At 44.0% G+C, this 25,912-nt stretch overlaps 1 protein-coding gene across 1 annotated transcript; it reads left to right on the forward strand.

Annotated features, from left to right (window-relative positions):
• The first annotated feature begins 23,215 nt into the window (after window positions 1–23,215).
• LOC143622776 (inactive protein RESTRICTED TEV MOVEMENT 2-like) lies at window positions 23,216–24,114 on the forward strand. Its single transcript, XM_077093832.1, has 2 exons — window positions 23,216–23,467; window positions 23,618–24,114. Exons 1-2 carry the CDS (start codon window positions 23,356–23,358, stop codon window positions 24,055–24,057), a joined length of 552 nt encoding a protein of 183 aa, XP_076949947.1. The 5' UTR covers window positions 23,216–23,355; the 3' UTR covers window positions 24,058–24,114.
• Window positions 24,115–25,912: the final 1,798 nt, after the last annotated feature.

Below are 25,912 nucleotides of genomic sequence, written 5' to 3' on the forward strand. Positions count from 1 at the left end.
ATTTAAGTGATATGATTACTATTATTTATTTTTGTTCATGTGGTGTTTTGACTTTTGATTCAACTATTTTCTTTATTTGTTGAAATTACAATTACGATGAAAGAATGGATGAATGATATATATATATATATATATATATAAGATTATGAGAGAACCTTTTTAAAATTGAGAACTATGAGAACCATTTTATACCACAAAAAACTCAAAAATAAAAAAAGCATAAAATAAAAAGAAACACAAAAATGGAAAAAATAAAACAACCAAAATTCTTATTTTAACATCCGGTTTCATAAAAAAAACTCGGTTTAGTCAAATTATATACACATATGTATAATATATACATATATGTACATTTACATGATTTTTTTATACACATGTGTATAATTTAAGATAAATGATACTGTACATATGTGTATATTACGTAACTAGAGATTAAATAAAATTATACATATGTGTATAATACGACGTTTTTTTTTGTTTTTTTTTATTTTTTTTAATGAAACGGGAATAAAATATAAGAATTTTGGTTTTTTTACTTTTTTAAAATTTTTGTTATTTTTTGTTTTATGATTTTTATTTAAATATTTTTTTAAAGGTGTTTTTAGTGGTCCAAAATGGTTCTTAAAGTTCTCAATTTGCAAAGAGTTCTCTTAGGATCCTTACCCTATATATACATATATATACATTCTTCAATTAAGACGATCTACGTTTTGGTATGAATTTAGCTCAAAATTGATCGGGTCAAAGATAATATATATTTTAATTTTTTTACATTAGCTTAATAGTTTCTAAATTGAATATATATACTGTTGTGGCGCTATCTTTCACGCAAACCGAACCAATATCGTGTGTTAGTGACGAATTGAACTGATTCCGACCGAATAACATCGGGGTTGGTACAAGAATTCAACTTTATCGTTTGAATGTAAAATGTGTACGTGCCAATATTCACTTCTGCATATTTCTCTTTTGCCATATCGGTATAGTACCTATACTATAAATTTGTAACGAACCATGCGGACGCCAACCTAAAATACCTAATGCCACTAGTAAATACAAAACAACAAAGTACTCAAATAGATAATAATAATAATAATAATAATAATAATAATAATAATAATAATAATAATAATAATAATAATAAATAATAATAATAATAATAATTATTATTATTATTATTATTATTATCATCTTTTTAAGATGAAAAAAAAATTACTAATGAATTTTGATGAAATTTATAAAATTTCTTTAGTGGTGATATACTGATATTTGCATAAACAAAACCATATTCATTAATCTACTTGTGTTCCTTTTGGGCCTGGGCTGAGGGGCCTGCATTCAAGGTGTATCCATCCGCCACGACTAACGGTTTCCAACACTTTATTAACGCACTAGTGTCTTAACTCTACTTTATTAGATTACACCAAATAAGTAAAGCATGCATGCGTAAAGAAAGTTGGTAAATTGTATAAACTAATTAATAGTTAAAAAAAGTTGCACGTGAAGATGAGGTTGAATTGTACAGTTTTCATGTGAAAGTGTATATAAGTGACGAGGAAGCTTTTTGAACACATGCATAGATTCACCTTCAAAGAATCTTTAGCATCAACAATATTATCTGCTATAATACTTTTTTTCTGAAAGTAGCTCCTAGTCGTATGAATCTAATCCCCTTTTCAATCCGGATTCAACGGTTACTTGGTCGTCATTTGGTAATTGGTAACTATCTGAGTCAGGGTCTGGTCGTATTTGGCTTGTGAACGAGCTGAGCTGAGCTGGCTCAGTAATTTATAAACAAGTTGAGCTGATTTTGGCTTGGTTTGTAAATGATCCGGGCCAAGATGGCTCGGTATGTAAATTAGCCAAATTCGAATGAGTTTTTTTTAGCCAAAAGCTATTATAATTTATATATGAACATTTTTAGACTCGGGATTTTCAAGTTGACACGATTAGTATTGGGTATCAAGTTAAAATTAGAACATGAATTAAAATATATATATAATTACTGATTACATGATTACAAGCATAAAGAATTAAGAATAATTACATGTGATACAAACTATACAAGTGATAAATTGTCTAATTACTAGAAAGATAGCCAAAAATTCGATAAAAGCTCGACAGTTAATTAGCAAGCTTAAGCCTTAAGATGAACATATTCAATAATACTTTTGAGTTATTGGATATAATGGATGACCAAAAAGGAGAAGTAAGAAATAATTGGTAAATCAAATTAAATGAAACGTAGTTGAAGAGGTAGGTCCCAGCAGAGGTGGTTAGGACCCGCAAGACTCCCTTAAAAGGAGACGTCTGCGCAGTTGAACACGCAAGACTTCTTAAACGGACGTCTGCGCAGTTGAACCCGCAGACTTCACCATAGGGACGTCTGCGCCGCGACCTACCAAACCCGCAGGACCCACCACGCTCAGAGTTGTGACGACCTCACATGCGGTACGCAAGCTGGTCCCGCAGGAAATGCCTCCCTATGGTTTCCAAGTATCCGCCTGTTCCCGCAGGTGCGGATACCCGCCATTAGGGACTGGCCACCCGCGCAGCATGGCTACACGCATAAGGCTCAAACTCAGTAATAATTCAGTAGTCACCTGAAGAAGGAATGAGCAAAGCCGGGAACATTCCCGCATAAAGGCGGGAGGGGGAAAACTCCCGCCTAAATGAGCCAGTCCGTATAATAATAGAGGATCTTTTGTGTGATACCTGACGAGGTATGGACAAAAGATCTGACCAACGATACGACAGCTCACTGACAGCAGCATGGCAGACAACACGCCACAGCACTGTGACCAATAGCCGCCGCCTGCTCACCAACTCCTGCCATACCACGTGCCTAGCCTGTAGTTGGTGGAAAAGGAAAAGTGAACAGCACGCCTGGTCACTGTCAGCCGCTGCCTATCCACCAATTACCAGCAGAGCACGTGTGTAGGCCACAGTTGGCAGAGTAGTAGGTCGGCTAAACCTCCTTGGAAACCCACCTTCGGCTATAAAAGACATCAAATGGTATTATCATTTCATCATCTAATATCTTGTATAATTTACCTGATAACTGCTCTAGTATTAATAATATACTTTTATATTCAAAGAGTAATATAGACTGATTCTCACGCCGGAGGGTGGTCACAAGGAGGAACCCCCCCCCCCCCCTTTCTTAGTGACGAGCTCACGGTGTCTGTTTTGCAGGTTATCGGAAGAACCATCTTTCCGGAATTAACCCCTCGTGGGAAACGTCTATCTAACCCTCAGGTTACTCGTAATCTGTCGGGGTTCGACTGGTGTTTCTTCATTGGCGCCATCCGTGTATAAAGCTAGAACTTTATTTTTCTCCAGTTTTTTCAAAATTTCTGGAAAGATGGTTAAGGATACTCCGGTCCCAAAACCGAGTAACCAAGAGACTCCGGTAATTATGACCCCAGCTATAAGGGGGAATACCGAGTACACAAACTTTACGAACACTACCCCAGCTACCCAAGCCGGGGCAAGTGAAGTAAATAATCAGACACTGGGATTCACCGATACCCAGTTAGAAAATCAACAGACGAGGCTCCCCTGCCAAACACTCGATGAGGTTAAAGCGTGGGCCGAAGCACGTCAAAAAGAGTTCCAAGCTGAGTTGGATGAACGTTTACGTTCACTCCAACAAGTGGAAGAATTCGAATACGACGATGATTCGGAGGAATCCGAGGAAGACGCGAACCCTCGTCATAGGGCGAAAGGGAAGCGTAAAGAAACGGATTCCCAACCGAGAAGGCGTTTTGGAGAAGCATTCAGTCCAATAAACGTGGGCAACAGCCCACGGGACTTCTCCAAAACATTCACGCCAACTGCGGCAAGGGCGGGAACGTCCAAATTCGCAAGGGACATTGCGGAAGCAATCGCCCCAAGAAGTGCCAAACAAATGTCCAACATAGGCACGTACGATGGTATTTCTGACCCTGACGATCACTTGAACAGATTCATCGCGGGGGCGACCGTCAGTAACTGGACGGAACCCACGTGGTGTTATATGTTCCAAATGACGCTGGTCGGGGCAGCTAGAGCGTGGTTCGACCGTCTGCCGGTCCACCACATCTACGATTGGGCAGACTTCCAACAGAAGTTCAGCCAACACTTTAGTCAGCAAAGAAAGTACACTGAGGAGCAGTGGACAATCCTCAAGTGCGTCCGAGAGGATGAAGAATCTTTGCCTGACTTCATCACTCGCTTCAACTCGAAGAAGCTAAGCTTGGGCAACGTTAGCGAAGATCTCGTTCGCGCCGCTTTCATCCAGGGCGCAAACGACCCGGAACTCATCCGCACCCTGACGGGCAAAGATGGCATGCCATCCACATGGGATGCCATCATGACCGAAGCTAAACGCTTTGCGGAAACCGAGAGGCAAGTGGGTAGAGATCTTCCACAGAGCACGAACCTCTACACCCAGAAGACGAGGGAAAACAACGTCCTTACCGCCCGATTAAACAAAAAGCGGAAGCTGGGCATTTGGCAGTCAAGGGTAAACTTTGACACCCCGTCCGGTTTCCAACATCGGTTGGGCGGAAGAGATAACGTGAAACCGGAGAAGAACTCCAGGTGGACGCCACTCACAAAGAGTGTGACTGAGATATTCGCCACGGAGGAGCTCCCGTGGCCAAAGGCTCCGTTTATCCGGCATCGCCACAACGCTGATCGGAGAAAGTATTGTGATTTTCACAAAACCAAAGGCCACAACACTGAAGAATGCTTAGACGTAAAGGACTTGGTCGAAGCATTTGTCAAGGATGGGACACTCGCGCACCTTGTGGCGAAGTGAGCGTCGAGCAGGCTGATGCGTGAACCCCAGCTGGGGAAACGCACGAATAAAAATCGCAGCTTCAACGGAGACTACATACTGCGTAAACAACGAGATCCCGAACAAGATACATGTCGGCTCGATGGTGCTCCCATCCAAGCCACGCCTAATGGGAGCTCAATTACACAGTTTGTATGTAGATCAATTCCAAATTTGTAAAGAAAAGGCCTAGAGCCACTTCTAATGGAAACGATTCTCCTTCAAATTGAAGCTGATGATTTTACATTTATATTTTATGAACTTTGCACATGGAGATGCCGGTATCCGCCGCATCAAGTGAAGAATCGTTGCGCAGGGAAGGCGGCAAAACCCGCACAAACCCAAAAGCATCAAACCTTCACGCAGGTCAGTTAAAGGGGAAAGGTTCAGCCATCCCACTATGTGAAAGTGCCGGTATATCCGCATGAATCCTGGTAGAGGAAGCTGAACACTAACCTATTAACAACCACGCGTTGAACGGTCGATTCGAACACTAATGCCGGTAGTCATCGCATCAAGTGAAGAATCGTTGCGCAGGGAAGGCGGCAAAACCCGCACAAACCCAAAAGCATCAAACCTTCACGCAGGTCAGTTAAAGGGGAAAGGTTCAGCCATCCCACTATGTGAAAGTGCCGGTATATCCGCATGAATCCTGGTAGAGGAAGCTGAACACTAACCTATTAACAACCACGCGTTGAACGGTCGATTCGAACACTAATGCCGGTAGTCATCGCATCAAGAAGTCATTGCGTGGGGAAGGCGGCAAAACCTGCATAAACCCAAAAAACGACAGAACCTTCACGCAGGTCAGTTAAAGGGGAAAGGTTCAGCCATCCCACTATGTGAAAGTGCCGGTATATCCGCATGAATCCTGGTAGAGGAAGCTGAACGCTAACCTATTAACAAACACGCGTTGAACGGACGATTCGAACACTAATGCCGGTATTCACCGCATCAAGTGAAGAATCGTTGCGTGGGGAAGGCGGCAAAACCCGCATAAACCCAGAAAATGACAAGACCTTCACGCAGGACAGTTAAAGGGGAAGAGTTTAGCCATTCTACCAAGTGCAAGTGCCGGTCCTATCCGCACACTCACAAAGGGGGAAGCAAAACTTCAACCTACTGTCAACCACATTCAAGGTTAACTTATTCTAAACACTTGGGAAATCGCTAATTTAAACTAAGTATGCAAGTCATATAAGGTTTATAAAGCAATGAACCCAAAGGAAATAACAGTCTTATCCACAAAAAGATTTGTATTTCACAAAAGATATATTACAAGAATGGCCGGGTAACTACCCGCCTACAAAACAAAATCTAGTCTATCCTAGCAGCGGGAAGGGATCTTCAGAATCAAGCTTCAGGACCACTTCCACTTGGACCCGCCCCATCAGTAGAGCGTGGCGGTTCAAGGAAAGCCTTGAGGATAGCAAGTCCATCATCAGCAGCAGCGACTTCCTTCACCTTCTCCACCACCGGATGCGGGAAGGCGGCATATTGGTTCACCGCTTGGTCATATGCAGCTTCGGTGTCCACATCGAACAAAGGGAAGTTGGAAGGCGGGACGCCTTTCTCAACGAACCCTAGACCAAGCAGGAAGCCGGCCTTTTCCCCATCCTCATGAGAAGCGTTGAGGGCTGCGCTCATGGCATCATCGTAAGTAGTCTCTGAGAAGACCCGATGCACAACCTACAAAGAAAATACAAGTGTCAAACACCTTTTCTATGTACAAAGGAAAGCGTGAAGACGTAAAGCTAAACATACCTGAGACAACGCTTCTCGAAGAAGTCATTCCTTGGCAACCAGAGCTTCTTGGAGGGCGGCTTGAGCTTGGGTGCGGGCGCGTTCGGCTTCGCTTTTGTTAAGGTTGGCAAGTAGCACTTCCTTTGCAGCAGCCTCTTCAACGCCCTTAAGCTTCCGCTCGGTGTGGTCAAGCACGCCCCTCTGGTCCAGGATCTCTTGGAGCTTCTTGGCATCTTCCATCGCCAAGGCATCATGAGCACGTTGGAGAGCCTCTAATTTGGCCTTGAGCTCCTCGTTCTCCACGCGTAAAGGCTCAGCAACGGCTTCAGCCTTGGTGGCCCTCTCGGTTGCGTTCCTCGCAGTCTCCTTAGCCAGCCGAAACTGTTCGTTAACAGCTTGGGCAGCCTTGGAGCGGGCCTCGAGTCGCGCTTGAACCTCAACCTCGAGGGCCTTGAAGGCCTTCTCCTTCTCCGCAGCAGCTGCGGCCAACTGTTGGTTCTCCTCCCGAAGAGCCCGCGCATGAGATACTTCCTTGGCGCGAGCTGCTTTCAACTTGTCGTTTTCACGACAAAGCAGCTCGACGCGCGGCTGCATCCGGGCCTGGAGAACCCGAAGCTCATTGGTTAGCCTACCCTCCTGGTAGCTAGCCATGGCTTCCCCCAACGCACCATGGGGAGCAGCGTGGCGAGCCCATTCCACGCACTCCACAGGGGTACGAAGGGTTGTTCCTCGGCGGATGTTCCATCGCGGAACATACACTTCATTGGAATCCGACACTGCAAAAGAAACAAAGCAGTTAGGAAAAGATGAAGAAAAATATAAAGGCCAAAAGAACCCTACGCACCTGTAGGGTCGATCACAGGCCGATAGCCACCAAACCCATCGCCTGAACCTAAGGGAAATCCATCCAAAAGGTCGGGCAGATGGGAAGGTGACAAAGATTGGCGAGAAGCCATGCGCGTACCTGACGGGCCGGCCGTCGTTGCCGGTGGCGGAGGCATAGTAGCGGCCGCCGCGGTCGCCGCCGCAGAATCCGCAGCAATCGTAACCGCCGGCTCGGTGAAAGATGCTGTAAAAATCGCACTTACCACCGGCGGTGACGTCATCTCAGCTGGAACAGTCGGCTCAAGGGAGTGAGCAACTGATCCAGCGGAAGCAGGCGCAGGCGCCTGGGTCGTCGCCTCAGGTAGGCTGACCGAGCCTACCGTCATCGGCGGAGGGGTACTCCTCTGCGCTCCACCCTGGAATGCGTCAACATCCACGCCTACACAAGAAGATAAGTGTTTCAATAAACTTATAAAGTGAAATCTACAAAGATAAGGATGTTTGTACTTACGGGTTTTCTTGAGCCTGAACGTACGGACGGGCGGGGACGAGCCAGATGGAGCCGGTCTCTTGATGCCGGTCACCGTCGTCGTCGTTGGTTCTCCGGAGGTAACAGTCGTAGCCTCCGGAGCAGTGGTCTTCTCACCACCGGGGTTCCCCGCCACCTCTTCACTATCTGACTCGGTGTCAGATAGAAGCACCGGATCAGCTGTGGAGGCCACCTTCTCCTTCCCTTTCCCGCCGGCAGCCCTCTTCTTCCGCACCAACGGAGGACCATCTGCGGATTCCTCAGAAGAAGACAGGATGTCAGGAATTCCAGCAGCGGGTACAGCATTGAGGGGTGGAGGATAGAATAACGCCTTACCTGGCCGCCGATGGCTCAGGATCTCGTGGCCCAGCGGATAGACCTCCACAAACCGATCCGCCGTTTGTTCCAAGATGGGCAACTCGTTCTCGTCTAGAGCACGAGTACCCACCCGCACGGGACCGTCAGCTTCCCGCGGGTACAGGAGCGACTCCAAATCGTTCCCCTCTGAAAGAAAAGAAACAGTTAGAAGACAAACTCATATCAGCAAGAAAGACAAGACATACCATAAGGAATAGAGTTCAAACCGTATTCGAGAAGGATGAGAAACCGAGACGCCTCCTTCCATACCCGGCTCATCCCCAGCATCACCATCCCGGACTCCGCAAACCGGTAAACCGGAGATTGGATCCGAGATATCTTCGCGAACCATTCCGCCTCCTGGTAGTTGGAAGCGTGAAGGCTCGGAAGCGCTTGCCCCTTCTTAAATTTCATGGCAATGGGGATGGCGCGGGCAGAAATGTAGAAGAACTCCCGCTTCCACGATCGGAGACTGCGCTCGGTCGCGCAAATCTTCAAACCCTTGATCCGGGTTGTCAGGGTGTACCACCCCTGGATGCACCTCCAAGTATAGAAGGTCATCAGGCGGTCCACATAGGGCTCAATGCCCAGAATTCGGCACACCCACTCGAAGTGCCGAATCTTGGCAATCGCCATCGGATGCACCTCGGTCAGGTGCACACCGTGCCTCTCCAGGACACGGTACACAAACTTTGTCAATGGGAACCTAAGGTTCCCATAAACAAAGAATGCAGCATATACCCCGATCTTGCCGCTGGGGGCATCGTACACAGTCTGCTGGGGTTCAGGAAACTCAGGCTCAAGAGACTCAAGCATGAATTTCCTGACGACGTACTGGTACAGATCGACAGGTAGAGCACACTGGCACTCGCCAGCAGTACTCCTATCGTCGGCTACAGCTTCAGCATCATGGGAAGACATATTGCAGAGGAAGAAGAAACGATTTCGGAGGAATGCTCAACTAAATAAGGGAGTATTCACCAGAAATCGCCTTAGAGATGAAGAGAAGAAGTGAAGGTGTGAATTACAAAGGACCCTCTTCCCCTTTATATAGTAATCGCAATTAATGCGATGAATTTAATGCGGAGGAGAGAGAAATTGAAGGTGCAATGAAACCGTGACATGTGGCACCAGGCAAGCTGGCAACAGCTGTTGAAAGGACGAGTGCCATTAATTTTGCGGCCACGCGCCCGAAAAATCGCGCCCACGCGCCATAAAAAGCGTCTGGAATGACCATATAATGTCACGTCGCCATAACTTCCAGCACGTCCTGACACAGTCAGAAGAAACCGTCGCACGACGACTGTTCTTATCCTTTCACCAATTCAAATTTCAAAGATTCAAAAAGATTCGAAAAGTAAGCGGGAAAAACCCCTTACCCCGGCTAATCCAGTTGACCGTAAGTCGGCTGCGGGTACAGTGTTAAGGCAAAACCCTTCACATACCTAGCACCCGCAGGGAACAGAAGCCAAGAATACCCAACTATGAAGTCGGGTGCGGGTACAGTATTAAGGCAAAACCCTTCACATACCTAGCACCCGCAGGGCACGGAAACCGGAAAAACCCAACTATGAAGTCGGGTGCGGGTACAGTGTTAAGGCAAAACCCTTCACATACCTAGCACCCGCAGGCACGGAAACCGGAAAAACCCAATTATGAAGCCGGGTGCGGGTACAGTGTTAAGGCAAAACCCTTCACATACCTAGCACCCGCAGGGCACGGAAACCGGAAAAACCCAACTATGAAGTCGGGTGCAGGTACAGTGTTAAGGCAAAACCCTTCACATACCTAGCACCCGCAGGGAACGGAAACCGGAAAAAACCCGACTATAAAGCCGGGTGCGGGTACAGTGTTAAGGCAAAACCCTTCACATACCTAGCACCCACAGGGAAGTGAAGCCGAGAAAATCTTGGCATTCCACCCAACTACAAAACGGGCACATGTACAGTGTTAAGGCAAAACCCTCCACATACTTAACACCCGTAAAAAGTCATACCTCGGCACCCAATTGTAAGTCGGGCGCGGGTACAGTGTTAAGGCAAAACCCTTCACATACCTAGCGCCCGCAGGGGATTAAACGCCAGGAACACCTCGGCAACCATAAGTCAGGTGCGGGTACAGTGTTAAGGCAAAACCCTTCACGCACCTAGCCCTGCAGGGATTTAACGCCAGGGATACCTTGGGAGTAAAGTAACTAATAAGACGAAGTGCGGGTACAGCGTCAAGGCAAAACCCTTCGCATACCGAGCACTCCATGGGAATTGAAACCAAGAAGGATCTTCTGGGCCATGCTTGCAGAAACGGGATTAACATCCCCGCATAGCGGGAACGTCAAGAACTAGATTGTTTGAAACTTCAGGATGGAATTGGTGGTTATAACATGATTGATCACTATGTTCAAAACCACCAAGACCTCATGGAGAATCTACACAAAAGGTTCTAAACGCTCCTGACTTGCGGGGAGGTTACAGACCTATCCGCATCATCCCAGAGATCAAGCAGAACATTGGGAAAGTCTGTGTGACATTGGGAAACCCGTGGGTAAGACTTCCCGCGGAAAACCCATAAAACTAAACCCTTTTCAAAAACCCCTTGCTTAAGTCCAAAAGTTCACCTCACTTTATTAAACATTCATGAGAAGAACATTGGACTGGGGGGACTTGAAGAGGTAGGTCCCAGCAGAGGTGGTTAGGACCCGCAAGACTCCCTTAAAAGGAGACGTCTGCGCAGTTGAACACGCAAGACTCCTTAAACGGACGTCTGCGCAGTTGAACCCGCAGACTTCACCATAGGGACGTCTGCGCCGCGACCTACCAAACCCGCAGGACCCACCACGCTCAGAGTTGTGACGACCTCACATGCGGTACGCAAGCTGGTCCCGCAGGAAATGCCTCCCTATGGTTTCCAAGTATCCGCCTGTTCCCGCAGGTGCGGATACCCGCCATTAGGGACTGGCCACCCGCGCAGCATGGCTACACGCATAAGGCTCAAACTCAGTAATAATTCAGTAGTCACCTGAAGAAGGAATGAGCAAAGCCGGGAACATTCCCGCATAAAGGCGGGAGGGGGAAAACTCCCGCCTAAATGAGCCAGTCCGTATAATAATGGAGGATCTTTTGTGTGATACCTGACGAGGTATGGACAAAAGATCTGACCAACGATACGACAGCTCACTGACAGCAGCATGGCAGACAACACGCCACAGCACTGTGACCAATAGCCGCCGCCTGCTCACCAACTCCTGCCATACCACGTGCCTAGCCTGTAGTTGGTGGAAAAGGAAAAGTGAACAGCACGCCTGGTCACTGTCAGCCGCTGCCTATCCACCAATTACCAGCAGAGCACGTGTGTAGGCCACAGTTGGCAGAGTAGTAGGTCGGCTAAACCTCCTTGGAAACCCACCTTCGGCTATAAAAGACATCAAATGGTATTATCATTTCATCATCTAATATCTTGTATAATTTACCTGATAACTGCTCTAGTATTAATAATATACTTTTATATTCAAAGAGTAATATAGACTGATTCTCACGCCGGAGGGTGGTCACAAGGAGGAACCCCCCCCCTTTCTTAGTGACGAGCTGACGGTGTCTGTTTTGCAGGTTATCGGAAGAACCATCTTGCCGGAATTAACCCCTCGTGGGAAACGTCTATCTAACCCTCAGGTTACTCGTAATCTGTCGGGGTTCGACTGGTGTTTCTTCAGTAGTGATTACATCGAAACAGAAGGCTTGTTAAATTGTGCTATGAGCGATACATGTTCGCGAGAGATAGTCCGAGAGAAATACTGGTCATAGCCAAAGTAAGTACACAAATCTTTTCCGAAACAAAAGCATACATCAAAATGAGTTTGTGGATTGTGGTTAAAGATGTTCGATAAGTTAGCCTGAAAGCGTTACCCAACTTCCAAGTATGTATGCACTATTGTGAGAATTAGCAAGAAATTAGAGTAATGAAAGAGTGGATTATTCTTGTTATCATCTGTGATGTTAAATTGTTAATTATCTTTTATTAGTGTAGTATGTATAGGTAATATACACGCGTTTTACAGTTTTGAGCTTTTTATTTCAAGTTACGGATTTGGTATATACTATTTGTTCCAAATCGTAACATGTTTGGGCATCATCTGTATGTATTATACTTTAAAAAAATATGTCAAATTTATATCACTAACATGTTTGGTTCTTATCACCGACTAATAAACGTTTAAAACATTACGTTAATTGCACGTCATTCATCGTTAACACATTCAGTCTTTAGCATGCATGCCAAACCGGAAACATTCCAAATTTTTGTGTTAAAAATCCATAATTTGAAAAAAAATTAAAAATTAGCAAGCCCATATAATATACGTACACAAATTTAATTTACTTAAATTATAAGCTGAAATTCTACTGATGTAATAACCAGTATGTCCAAAACACCAAATCTTCAAACTCTTTATTCCAAATTCTTGATTCAACGATTTCAGATTATTAATACCAAATGCAAACTGACATTAGATCATCTAACTCTAAACAATACTCACAATAATACGAACACCAACAAAACCTAAACAACTACATATCATCAACATGATGACACTAACATACAAGGAAATACGAGTTCAACACAAGATGAAAAAGATGAACTCGTATGACAAGGTTTAGGTTTGCAAGATGTGAGAGGTGAGAGAATTGACGTGGGATGAATTATAGTCTAGCTTATTAACCAAACCTTGTTAACAGAACAATTAAGCACAAATATATTAGAACTAAAACATACAATATTTAACACAATATTTTGATTATAAAACATATTTTGAACATAGTATGTAAAAGTACATATGCTAAGTGATTAATATAGTATGTTGATAGATCCATACTGAAATTGTGAATTTTGATAAATTATAAAGTTCTTTCGTAACAAAATAATATATCGTGGCTCATTATACACAGATGATACACATGTACAACATCACACATAAATTACATAATACAAGACTACGAAACACTTAATTATAAAATTCTAATCATCCTAACTATAAAAACGGACCCATGTGTGATTCTGCCCAATAAACCATGTAACAATATAAAGTGAATTGCACTTCCTATATTAAAAACGGGTCATATAAAAAACAAAAACAGAAATTAATATCAATTACTTACGGAACGAAAAGACCAAGAGTAAAGATCTTTGTAAAATTCCACTCCGAACATGTGAACAAAATAATTAAACCATGCATGAAACACCTGATCAAGCTTCATTCCAAATAACCGAACAAAATATTGAAATGACAGTTGTCAAGAATGAAGCCGGGTCCGAGATCCCACGAATCCCACGTGTAATCTTGAATCAAACTTCATTCTTAACAGCCTCATTTCTTTGTTTTCACCATCTCATGATTCAAGAATCAAGAGAACCTGCAAAGGTGCAGGCTTGTCAATCTTTGATGTGATGAATATCATGGTGTCATAATAAACATCTATATATAAAGTATAGAAATTTATAAAAAGATATCTGTAGGGGTATGGTACTAAAACCCGGTTTTATGACCCTAAATCTATTATGTTTGGCTTATTTTATTACATGGACTAATACAATGTTATTGGGCTGAGGGGGTTTTGTGGAGGTAACCCTAATTGGGCTAGGCCCATTAGGGTACCATGATGGTGGCCATGAGACTCTCTATATAAGGAGGTCTCCACCTCCTTATTAGAGGTCATGCTCAATAAGAGCCATCACCACCTTTTTGTGTCTGTGAACAAGAAATCCTCAGGATATCTTAGCAGTCACCTCCACACCCCCGAAACCATTGCAGGTCTCAACATTGCAGTTCTCAACATTGCAGGTCACAGGCGCAGCCGCAGAAGAAGGAGATCAAGACGTGGTTCGTTCATCTCGAAAATCCGTGGAAACATCGTCACGGATCAGGTAAGATTCATTTCATGATTCGACATTGGCGCCATCCGTGGGACGGCAACGAACTGCCCTTCGATCTTCATCTCGGCTGTTAGATCTCTCCCAAGAAAAACACAGGTCTGGAAGTTTACAAAAAAAGGCTTCAAAGCTTGTTCTCTTAAAGTTCAAAAAGATCCATAGATCTAAAAAGAGGCTTCCAGATCTTGGCAAGAAGAAACGGCCTGATTCGAATGATCAGATCTCCGGATCTGTGATGGTTTTAAATCTGCTCCGGGCTTCAGATCTGTCCAGATCTGATTTACAGATCTAGGTCTAGATTACATACATTAGGGTACCATGATGGTGTCCATGAGACTCTCTATATAAGGAGGTCTCCACCTCCTTATTAGAGGTCATGCTCAATAAGAGCCACCACCACCTTTTTGTGTCTGTGAACAAGAAATCCTCAGGATATCTTAGCAGTCACCTCCACACCCCCGAAACCATTGCAGGTCTCAACATTGCAGGTCACAGGCGCAGCCACAGAAGAAGGAGATCAAGACGTGGTTCGTTCATCTCGAAAATCCGTGGAAACATCGTCACATTGTAGGGGTATGGTACTAAAACCCGGTTCTACGACCTTAAATCTATTATGTTTGGCTTATTTTATTACATGGACTAATACAATGTTATTGGGCTGAGGGGGTTTTGTGGAGGTAACCCTAATTGGGCTAGGCCCATTAGGGTACCATGATGGTGGCCATGAGACTCTCTATATAAGGAGGTCTCCACCTCCTTATTAGAGGTCATGCTCAATAAGAGCCACCACCACCTTTTTGTGTCTGTGAACAAGAAATCCTCAGGATATCTTAGCAGTCACCTCCACACCCCCGAAACCATTGCAGGTCTCAACATTGCAGGTCTCAACATTGCAGGTCACAGGCGCAGCCGCAGAAGAAGGAGATCAAGACGTGGTTCGTTCATCTCGAAAATCCGTGGAAACATCGTCACGGATCAGGTAAGATTCATTTCATGATTCGACATTGGCGCCATCCGTGGGACGGCAACGAACTGCCCTTCGATCTTCATCTCGGCTGTTAGATCTCTCCCAAGAAAAACACAGGTCTGGAAGTTTACAAAAAAAGGCTTCAAAGCTTGTTCTCTTAAAGTTCAAAAAGATCCATAGATCTAAAAAGAGGCTTCCAGATCTGGGCAAGAAGAAACGGCCTGATTCGAATGATCAGATCTCCGGATCTGTGATGGTTTTAAATCTGCTCCGGGCTTCAGATCTGTCCAGATCTGATTTACAGATCTAGGTCTAGATTACATACCTGGATTTTAGGTCTAAAGTTGCAGATCTGACTCTAAAATTGCAGATCCAGAAATTACCAGACTTCCGCCGTCATGTACGCACGCCCGTGGATTCTCACTCCGCAGCCGTGCATGTGCCGCCGCGGAAACAACCATATGGTTACGCGCCAAGGTTGGGAATCCTAATATCCCATATGGCTACGCGCCAAGGTTGGGAATCCTCCTAATATCCCATATGGCTACGCGCCAAGGTTGGGAATCCTCCTAATATCCCATATGGCTACGCGCCAAACTTCAAGGTTGGGAATCCTCCTAATATCCCATATGGCTACGCGCCAAGGTTGGGAATCCTCCTAATATCCCATATGGCTACGCGCCAAGGTTGGGAATCCTCCTAATATCCCATATGGCTACGCGCCAAACTTCAAGGTTGGGAATCCTCATAATATCCCATATGGCTACGCGCCAAACTTCAAGGTTGGGAATCCTCATAATATCCCATATGGCTACGCGCCAAACTTCAAGGTTGGGAATCCTCCTAATATCCCATATGGCTACGCGCCAAGGTTGGGAATCCTCCTAATATCCCGTATGGCTACGCGCCAAGGTTGGGAATCCTCCTAATATCCCATATGGCTACGCGTCAAACTTCAAGGTTGGGAATCCTCATAATATCCCATATGGCTACGCGCCAAACTTCAAGGTTTGGAATCCTCATAATATCCCATATGGCTACGCGCCAAACTTAAGGGTTGGGAATCCTCATACCATATGCTCACGCATCACATATGCTCACGCCTATTACACATGCTTACGCATCACATGCTCACACATGTCACAGTCTACACGCACGCGCACGCAACATCTGCGCGTGGCGCATAACACAAAACCAAAGTCTACGCGCACGCGCATGCAACATCTGCACGTGGCGCGGGACATAAAGTAGCTCGTAAGTCGCCTCACGCGCAGGCTTTTATATTCACACAGCTCATAAGACGCCTCGCGCGTAAGCTGTTGTTATTCTTACAGCCCGTAAGTCGCCTCATGCGCAGGCTTTATTATTCACACATCTCATAAGACGCCTCGCGCGCCAGCTTAATTATTATTCTCAAAGCTCATAAGACGCCTCTCGCGCGCAGGCTTTATTATTCTTAGCTCGCAAGTCGCCTTTCGCGCAGGCTCTATTATGCTACAGCTCGTAAGACGCCCCTCGCGCGCAGGCTTTATTATTCTCAGCTCGTAAGTCGCCCCGCGCGCCAGCTTAATTATTATTCTCAAAGCTCATAAGACGCCTCTCGCGCGCAGGCTTTATTATTCTTAGCTCGTAAGTCGCCTCTCGCGCGCAGGCATTATTATTCTCAAAGCTCATAAGACGCCTCTCGCGCGCAGGCTTTATTATTCTTAGCTCGTAAGACGCCTCACGCGCAGGCTTTATTATGCTACAGCTCGTAAGACGCCTCTCGCGCGCAGGCTTTATTATTCTTAGCTCGTAAGACGCCTCACGCGCAGGCTTTATTATTCTTAGCTCGTAAGACGCCTCACGCGCAGGCTTTATTATGCTACAGCTCGTAAGACGCCCCTCGCGCGCAGGCTTTATTATTCTCAGCTCGTAAGTCGCCCCGCGCGCCAGCTTAATTATTATTCTCAAAGCTCATAAGACGCCTCTCGCGCGCGGGCTTTACTATTCTCATAGCTCGTAAGGCGCCTCACGCGCAGGCTATATCATTCTCAGCTCGTAAGACGCCTCTCGCGCGCAGGCTTTATTATTCTTAGCTCGTAAGACGCCTCACGCGCAGGCTTTATTATGCTACAGCTCGTAAGACGCCCCTCGCGCGCAGGCTTTATTATTCTCAGCTCGTAAGTCGCCCCGCGCGCCAGCTTAATTATTATTCTCAAAGCTCATAAGACGCCTCTCGCGCGCGGGCTTTACTATTCTCATAGCTCGTAAGGCGCCTCACGCGCAGGCTATATCATTCTCAGCTCGTAAGACGCCTCTCGCACGCAGGCTTTATTATTCTTAGCTCGTAAGACGCCTCACGCGCAGGCTTTATTATGCTACAGCTCGTAAGACGCCCCTCGCGCGCAGGCTTTATTATTCTCAGCTCGTAAGTCGCCCCGCGCGCCAGCTTAATTATTATTCTCAAAGCTCATAAGACGCCTCTCGCGCGCAGGCTTTATTATTCTTAGCTCGTAAGTCGCCTCTCGCGCGCAGGCATTATTATTCTCAAAGCTCATAAGACGCCTCTCGCGCGCAGGCTTTATTATTCTTAGCTCGTAAGACGCCTCACGCGCAGGCTTTATTATGCTACAGCTCGTAAGACGCCTCTCGCGCGCAGGCTTTATTATTCTTAGCTCGTAAGACGCCTCACGCGCAGGCTTTATTATTCTTAGCTCGTAAGACGCCTCACGCGCAGGCTTTATTATGCTACAGTTCGTAAGACGCCCCTCGCGCGCAGGCTTTATTATTCTCAGCTCGTAAGTCGCCCCGCGCGCCAGCTTAATTATTATTCTCAAAGCTCATAAGACGCCTCTCGCGCGCAGGCTTTATTATTCTTAGCTCGTAAGTCGCCTCTCGCGCGCAGGCATTATTATTCTCAAAGCTCATAAGACGCCTCTCGCGCGCAGGCTTTATTATTCTTAGCTCGTAAGACGCCTCACGCGCAGGCTTTATTATGCTACAGCTCGTAAGACGCCTCTCGCGCGCAGGCTTTATTATTCTCAGCTCGTAAGACGCCTCACGCGCAGGCTTTATTATTCTTAGCTCGTAAGACGCCTCACGCGCAGGCTTTATTATGCTACAGCTCGTAAGACGCCCCTCGCGCGCAGGCTTTATTATTCTCAGCTCGTAAGTCGCCCCGCGCGCCAGCTTAATTATTATTCTCAAAGCTCATAAGACGCCTCTCGCGCGCGGGCTTTACTATTCTCATAGCTCGTAAGGCGCCTCACGCGCAGGCTATATCATTCTCAGCTCGTAAGACGCCTCTCGCGCACAGGCTTTATTATTCTTAGCTCGTAAGACGCCTCACGCGCAGGCTTTATTATGCTACAGCTCGTAAGACGCCCCTCGCGCGCAGGCTTTATTATTCTCAGCTCGTAAGTCGCCCCGCGCGCCAGCTTAATTATTATTCTCAAAGCTCATAAGACGCCTCTCGCGCGCGGGCTTTACTATTCTCATAGCTCGTAAGGCGCCTCACGCGCAGGCTATATCATTCTCAGCTCGTAAGACGCCTCTCGCACGCAGGCTTTATTATTCTTAGCTCGTAAGACGCCTCACGCGCAGGCTTTATTATGCTACAGCTCGTAAGACGCCCCTCGCGCGCAGGCTTTATTATTCTCAGCTCGTAAGTCGCCCCGCGCGCCAGCTTAATTATTATTCTCAAAGCTCATAAGACGCCTCTCGCGCGCAGGCTTTATTATTCTTAGCTCGTAAGTCGCCTCTCGCGCGCAGGCATTATTATTCTCAAAGCTCATAAGACGCCTCTCGCGCGCAGGCTTTATTATTCTTAGCTCGTAAGACGCCTCACGCGCAGGCTTTATTATGCTACAGCTCGTAAGACGCCTCTCGCGCGCAGGCTTTATTATTCTTAGCTCGTAAGACGCCTCACGCGCAGGCTTTATATTCTTAGCTCGTAAGACGCCTCACGCGCAGGCTTTATTATGCTACAGCTCGTAAGACGCCCCTCGCGCGCAGGCTTTATTATTCTCAGCTCGTAAGTCGCCCCGCGCGCTAGCTTAATTATTATTCTCAAAGCTCATAAGACGCCTCTCGCGCGCGGGCTTTACTATTATCATAGCTCGTAAGGCGCCTCACGCGCAGGCTATATCATTCTCAGCTCGTAAGACGCCTCTCGCGCGCAGGCTTTATTATTCTTAGCTCGTAAGACGCCTCACGCGCAGGCTTTATTATGCTACAGCTCGTAAGACGCCCCTCGCGCGCAGGCTTTATTATTCTCAGCTCGTAAGTCGCCCCGCGCGCCAGCTTAATTATTATTCTCAAAGCTCATAAGACGCCTCTCGCGCGCGGGCTTTACTATTCTCATAGCTCGTAAGGCGCCTCACGCGCAGGCTATATCATTCTCAGCTCGTAAGACGCCTCTCGCGCGCAGGCTTTATTATTCTTAGCTCGTAAGACGCCTCACGCGCAGGCTTTATTATGCTACAGCTCGTAAGACGCCCCTCGCGCGCAGGCTTTATTATTCTCAGCTCGTAAGTCGCCCCGCGCGCCAGTTTAATTATTATTCTCAAAGCTCATAAGACGCCTCTCGCGCGCAGGCTTTATTATTCTTAGCTCGTAAGTCGCCTCTCGCGCGCAGGCATTATTATTCTCAAAGCTCATAAGACGCCTCTCGCGCGCAGGCTTTATTATTCTTAGCTCGTAAGACGCCTCACGCGCAGGCTTTATTATGCTACAGCTCGTAAAACGCCTCTCGCGCGAAGGCTTTATTATTCTTAGCTCGTAAGACGCCTCACGCGCAGGCTTTATTATGCTACAGCTCGTAAGACGCCCCTCGCGCGCAGGCTTTATTATTCTCAGCTCGTAAGTCGCCCCGCGCGCCAGCTTAATTATTATTCTCAAAGCTCATAAGACGCCTCTCGCGCGCGGGCTTTACTATTCTCATAGCTCGTAAGGCGCCTCACGCGCAGGCTATATCATTCTCAGCTCGTAAGACGCCTCTCGCGCGCAGGCTTCATTATTCTTAGCTCGTAAGTCGCCTCTCGCGCGCAGACATTATTATTCTCATAGCTCGCAAGTCGTCTCTCGCGCAGGCTCTATTATTACAGCTCGTAAGCCGCCTCACGCGCAGGCTTCATTATTTTTACAGCTTGTCACCATCATGGGGAAAACCTCCCAAAACTCAGACAATAAAGACAAGGCCAAAGAAAAGGGAAAAAACCGCCTCACACCTTATAAAGTCCAGCGCTCCACCTAGACGCTTGCGCGCCCAGGAGCAACACTGGACTTGGGGGGCTTGTAGGGGTATGGTACTAAAACCCGGTTCTACGACCCTAAATCTATTATGTTTGGCTTATTTTATTACATGGACTAATACAATGTTATTGGGCTGAGGGGGTTTTGTGGAGGTAACCCTAATTGGGCTAGGCCCATTAGGGTACCATGATGGTGGCCATGAGACTCTCTATATAAGGAGGTCTCCACCTCCTTATTAGAGGTCATGCTCAATAAGAGCCACCACCACCTTTTTGTGTCTGTGAACAAGAAATCCTCAGGATATCTTAGCAGTCACCTCCACACCCTCGAAACCATTGCAGGTCTCAACATTGCAGGTCTCAACATTGCAGGTCACAGGCGCAGCCGCAGAAGAATGAGATCAAGACGTGGTTCGTTCATCTCGAAAATCCGTGGAAACATCGTCACGGATCAGGTAAGATTCATTTCATGATTCGACTATATCAAATTATAGAACCACCACATGAATTGACAGGTCACTTTTCCACAAGAAAAAATGGAAAGCTGATAGATTTTGGAAGTGAGGGCCTTGTCTTGTTCCACTTTTGACACGTACAGGACACAGACAATGGAGAGTGGTTACTAAATTTCTGACAGTTTAGAAAGATATTAAGAGAGTGTGAGCACATGGGCATCCTGTACAACTCATCATGCAGAATGTACAAGTTCTCCTCACATGAGACCCAACCAAATAAAGGTGGTCTGGACCAGTTTCTGATATCATCAATCAGCTTTTGATTATTATTCTTGATAATATCTATTTTTACTGGGCAGTGTTTCACATTTGAAATTACTATTTTACCCCTGGCATCAACAGGTTTAGAAGGGTATATTAGGAAATTACCTACTTGATAAAAAGCTTAGCCAATATTCAAAAAGATGACATCTACGTAAGTTTATCAAGTTACTGTTTGTGATAGTACGGATAAAGATTTTCATGTTGAGAGAAAACTACAGTGGTGAATATGTAAAGTTAATAAGCGTTTGTAGAAAAATAAGAAAATTGTACAAGATGCTTTAAATGAATAATAATAGAAGCATGATAGATATATGCAGTGTTGTAAAAATCCCTAGTCGCTAATCGGGCGGTGGGGTAAGGATTAACGATTAATCGGATCGTACTTTAATGTATAGATTTCAATTTTATATATACATGCACACATTTTTATATGTAATTTTCAGTTTTATACATACATAATCACATTTTGGCCGGAAATTGACTTGAATATGCCAAAAACCGCTGGTTTTAATGGAATTTCGCCGGAAACCAGTAACTTTTGTCGGAATCTCACCGAAACCGCTAATTTTGGTCGGAATCTTCCCGGAAACGTTGATTCAGGCCGGATTTGAACATTGACCGAATAATTGGCCGATTAGCCCAAAATTAATTAGTGAAGTGAGAACTAGCGATTAATCGACACCTAGTCAGGATTTTTGTTATATCAATAAAAGTTGTTTGATTCCCATTCAAAATTGGAAATAGGGCAACTATAAGAGAACAAATGGAGTAGTATTTCTACACCAATTATTCAACTAGGGGTGGTAACCTATAAATACGTATGCATTTTTTTAACGTGTTACTTCATCAAACTTTACAAAATAAATAAGAACATATGATCAGTTGAATATCATTTCATCAAATTTTAATTGATTAGGTATATACTTTGGTAGATTGCTCAAAGTCAATCGATTACAATTCAATAAGCTGCCTCTCAGTCCTCTCTTAATCGATTTAAGAGATGATAAGTCATTATTTTATATATTAGCACAAGTATATACATTTTAATCAAGTGTAAGGAATAATATATCAAAATTGGGTTGAGTGACTTTTCATGTATTTTGACATGTTTTTCGATTTTAGCTTGTTAAAACTAGGGATGTAAGCAAACCGGACGTCCGATTGTCCGTTTCAGCAAGAAGTTCGTTTGTGTTTGTCCGTTTAATAAATGAACCACACATAGACAAAAAAAAATTGTTCGGTAAGCTTATTGGACGAACACGGACAAAGGGCAGGTCCGTTCAATAATGTCCGTGAATGTCTGGTAACGTCCGTTCGATTACGTTTGGTAACGTCCATACAGATAGGTTTGTGTATATTCGTTCGTCGTTAATGACAATATTAGTGTTCGTTGTCCATTAGTGTTCATTAATTTTCATATGTTTGTTTATCCATTAATGCTCATTAGTGCCCATTAATGTTCATGTGTTTGTTTGTCTATTAGAGCCAATTAGTGTTCATATGACTATTAATGTCTATTAGTGTTCGTTAACGTCCGTTACAATATTAACGGACGAACACGGACATGAATTTTCGTTCGTTGGAATGTATATGAATCGTCCGTGTCCGTCCAGTGTGTATACACCCCCAATTAAAATTATGTGGAAAGACTTTTAGGTGAGACATGATATAATTTTATAATATTAACCCTTCAAAATTTCCCTCAAAATATGTGTTAAAAACAAACTGTGTGTATATTAAAATCTTGAAATTAAAATTGATATTAATTTTATATGATTTTCAAAACGGGTGGTGGCGCAATTTATTATCCGCTAATTACCCACCTATTTATTTTAATTTGATCATTTTGTTCGGTATATATATGAATGAAGTTACGTTATAAAAAACATGAAACTTTTAAAATACTGTCATAACCCCTTAAAAGTTATTCCATTGCATGCATGTTCAACTATACCTTTATTTTATTTCTATTTCAAGCCATGCCTTGCTTTCACAATAATCTTTGAAACCAAAGCATTGGCCAAGAAAAGCAAAACCAAGAAATCAACATAACTGGAAAAGGTATAACTCCTTTCACTCGTCATGCTGCTACTATAATAACAAGTTAATCAAATCGTAAATCAATAATCCATTAGACCAATTTCTATTTTCTAAGCGACTAAATCGTTCTCTGCAACGTTATGGACTCAAAAGTTGGAGGCACCCAATCCTCACTTTCATATGATGAATTCGAACCTATGTGCACATGGCAACGGGAGGATGGTCAAGACATACTCGTGATCCATCTACCGGGTATAAACTCGTATTTTTGTTTTTTTTTTTTACTTTATACTAAATTAATACAATAAAAAAATTACATTTTAAAGCCGTCATGAATGCTATATTAACAAAAATGGATCTTGATAATAACTTACTTTTTATTGATATCCTTACATATATAAGAGTTCAAGAAAGAACAACTAAGAATCCAGATAAGCAATTCGGGGATATTGAAGATCACGGGAGAGAATGCTCTGGAAGGTAGAAAAAAAAGTCGTTTCGTGAAAGAAGTGAAGGTTACAAAAGATTACGACTCTAGTAATATTCATGCCAAATTCTCCCAAGGCCGCCTTCGTATTACTTTGCCGAAAAAAGTCTTGAAACCTTCCATGCCAGATCTTCCGCTTGTGACACCATCAGTACCTCAAGATGCACAGAATGATAACCTTAATACAAATGCAGAGGCTGCAATTCCCGATATCAAGTCAAGAGCAGGTCAAGTCCTAAGATCTAAAAGGTTTATCGAAGTGATGGTGAATGTTGGCTTTCTGGTGTTTGTGGCTCTTAGTGCTTATACTGCGTATAAATATTGGACTTCATATGTACAAGTTGATGAAGACTAGATTTAATGGTTCAAAAATTCAAAGATATATCAACATTTATGTAATTAATTAATTTCATATGAAAATAAGATGGAGATAATAAGATTAATTAATATTTATTATACATAAACTACAAACATGTCGTTATATGAATCATGAGGATATTTATATAACTGTTCGTTGTTTGCCAACAATTAAAAATATATTTGATAAATCTTGGTATCAATTAACTTGGCAAAAAAAAAGAGTCAAAATGAAAGAAATGAAATCACGATTTGTTGAACAGGCGACGTGTTATTGTAACACGTCCAAAACGTTATAGAAGAGGTTTTGGGAATATGCTTAGGTGTCAATCGATGACCTTTATAGCTTTCATGTGAAATTTGCATTAGCAAGTGTCAAATGAAATCATCTATTACAAATATTGCATGTGTATCATAAAAAATTTCTTCACCTAGTAAAACTATAACACGCTTTTATAGAAAAATTACTTATTATATGCCAGATGCCATCATTTCATAGAACATACATTCCCTTTAAATTATAAAATCGCATAACAATTTCTACATGCACATACGAAATAATCTTACGTTTAGAACTTACATAGCCACATAATCATAATGTAAAATTTGTTTCCAACAAACACAAACTCATGCCTTCATGCACTGAAAAAATGAGAGTGTACTAATATATATAGTGAGATTTGTGCTAAATGAATCACGTTATCAAGTAATTCATTTGAATAAGCATATACACTGCTAGTTATGTAATCAGACACTTAGCCTACGACGTTAAAATATTGAATGAAGAGGAAGAGGCGGTGAATACTCGATCACTTGCCATCCATCAATCACAATCTATCACCTCATTCCATCCAATTCTATCATTTGATTACCAAGTCATCCATCATTGAAACCATTTATATCAGTTGAGTTTTTTTAACTAAACTTAAAATTAAATAAGTTAAAAACAACATTTTCTTATATTCATATAATTAAATATGAAAGTAAAAAAAAAAAAGAAGAAAGACATTTTCATTAAATGTAGCATCACAACCGTGACTATCACAAAACAAAATAAATTCAACAATATTCGAAAATGTTCAAATTCAAACTATTGAAGTAGAAAACAAGATTACAAATTGTTACCGAACCAAATGAAGGAGGTATTTGAGATTCTGAAGAAACACTAAATGACCCCGTGAAGAAACACTAACCTGACCCCGGGCAGATTACTGGTAACCTGGGGGTTAGATAGATGTTTCCCACGAGGGGTTAGACCCTTGGAAGATGGTTCTTCTGATAACCTGCAAAACAGACACCGTGAGCTCGTCACTGAGAAGGGGGGGTTCCTCCTTGTGACCACCCTCCGGCGTGAGAATCAGACTAGATTGCTCTTTAAATATAAAAATATATTAAGAGATTGCTAGAGCAGATATCAGGTATATATTCTAAGATAAGATGTTGTAAGATGATCATACCATTGGGGTATTTATAGCCGAAGGTAGGTTTCCAAGGGGTTTAGCCGGCCCAACACGCTACCAACTGTAACCTATGCACGTGCCCTGCCTGTGAGTGGTGGATAGGTAGCGGCTGACACAGAGCAGGCGTGTCGTGCACTCTTCCTCTTCTGCCAACTACAGGCTAGGCACGTGGTATGGCAGGAGTTGGTGGGTAGGCGGCGGCTATTGGTCACAGTGCTGTGGCGTGCTGTCTGCCATGCTGCTGTCAGTGAGCTGTCGCATTCTTGGTCAGATCTTTTGTCTGTACCTCGTCAGGTATCACACAAAAGATCCTCCATCATACGGACTGGCTCATTTAGGCGGGAGTTTTCCCCCTCCCGCCTTTGCTCATTCCTTCAGGTGACACTGGGGAGA

The sequence above is a fragment of the Bidens hawaiensis genome, unplaced genomic scaffold (assembly GCF_021521415.1).
Source record: "Bidens hawaiensis isolate Kalapana, Puna unplaced genomic scaffold, B.hawaiensis_p1.1 tig00003244_1, whole genome shotgun sequence".
Classification (NCBI taxonomy): domain Eukaryota; kingdom Viridiplantae; phylum Streptophyta; class Magnoliopsida; order Asterales; family Asteraceae; genus Bidens; species Bidens hawaiensis.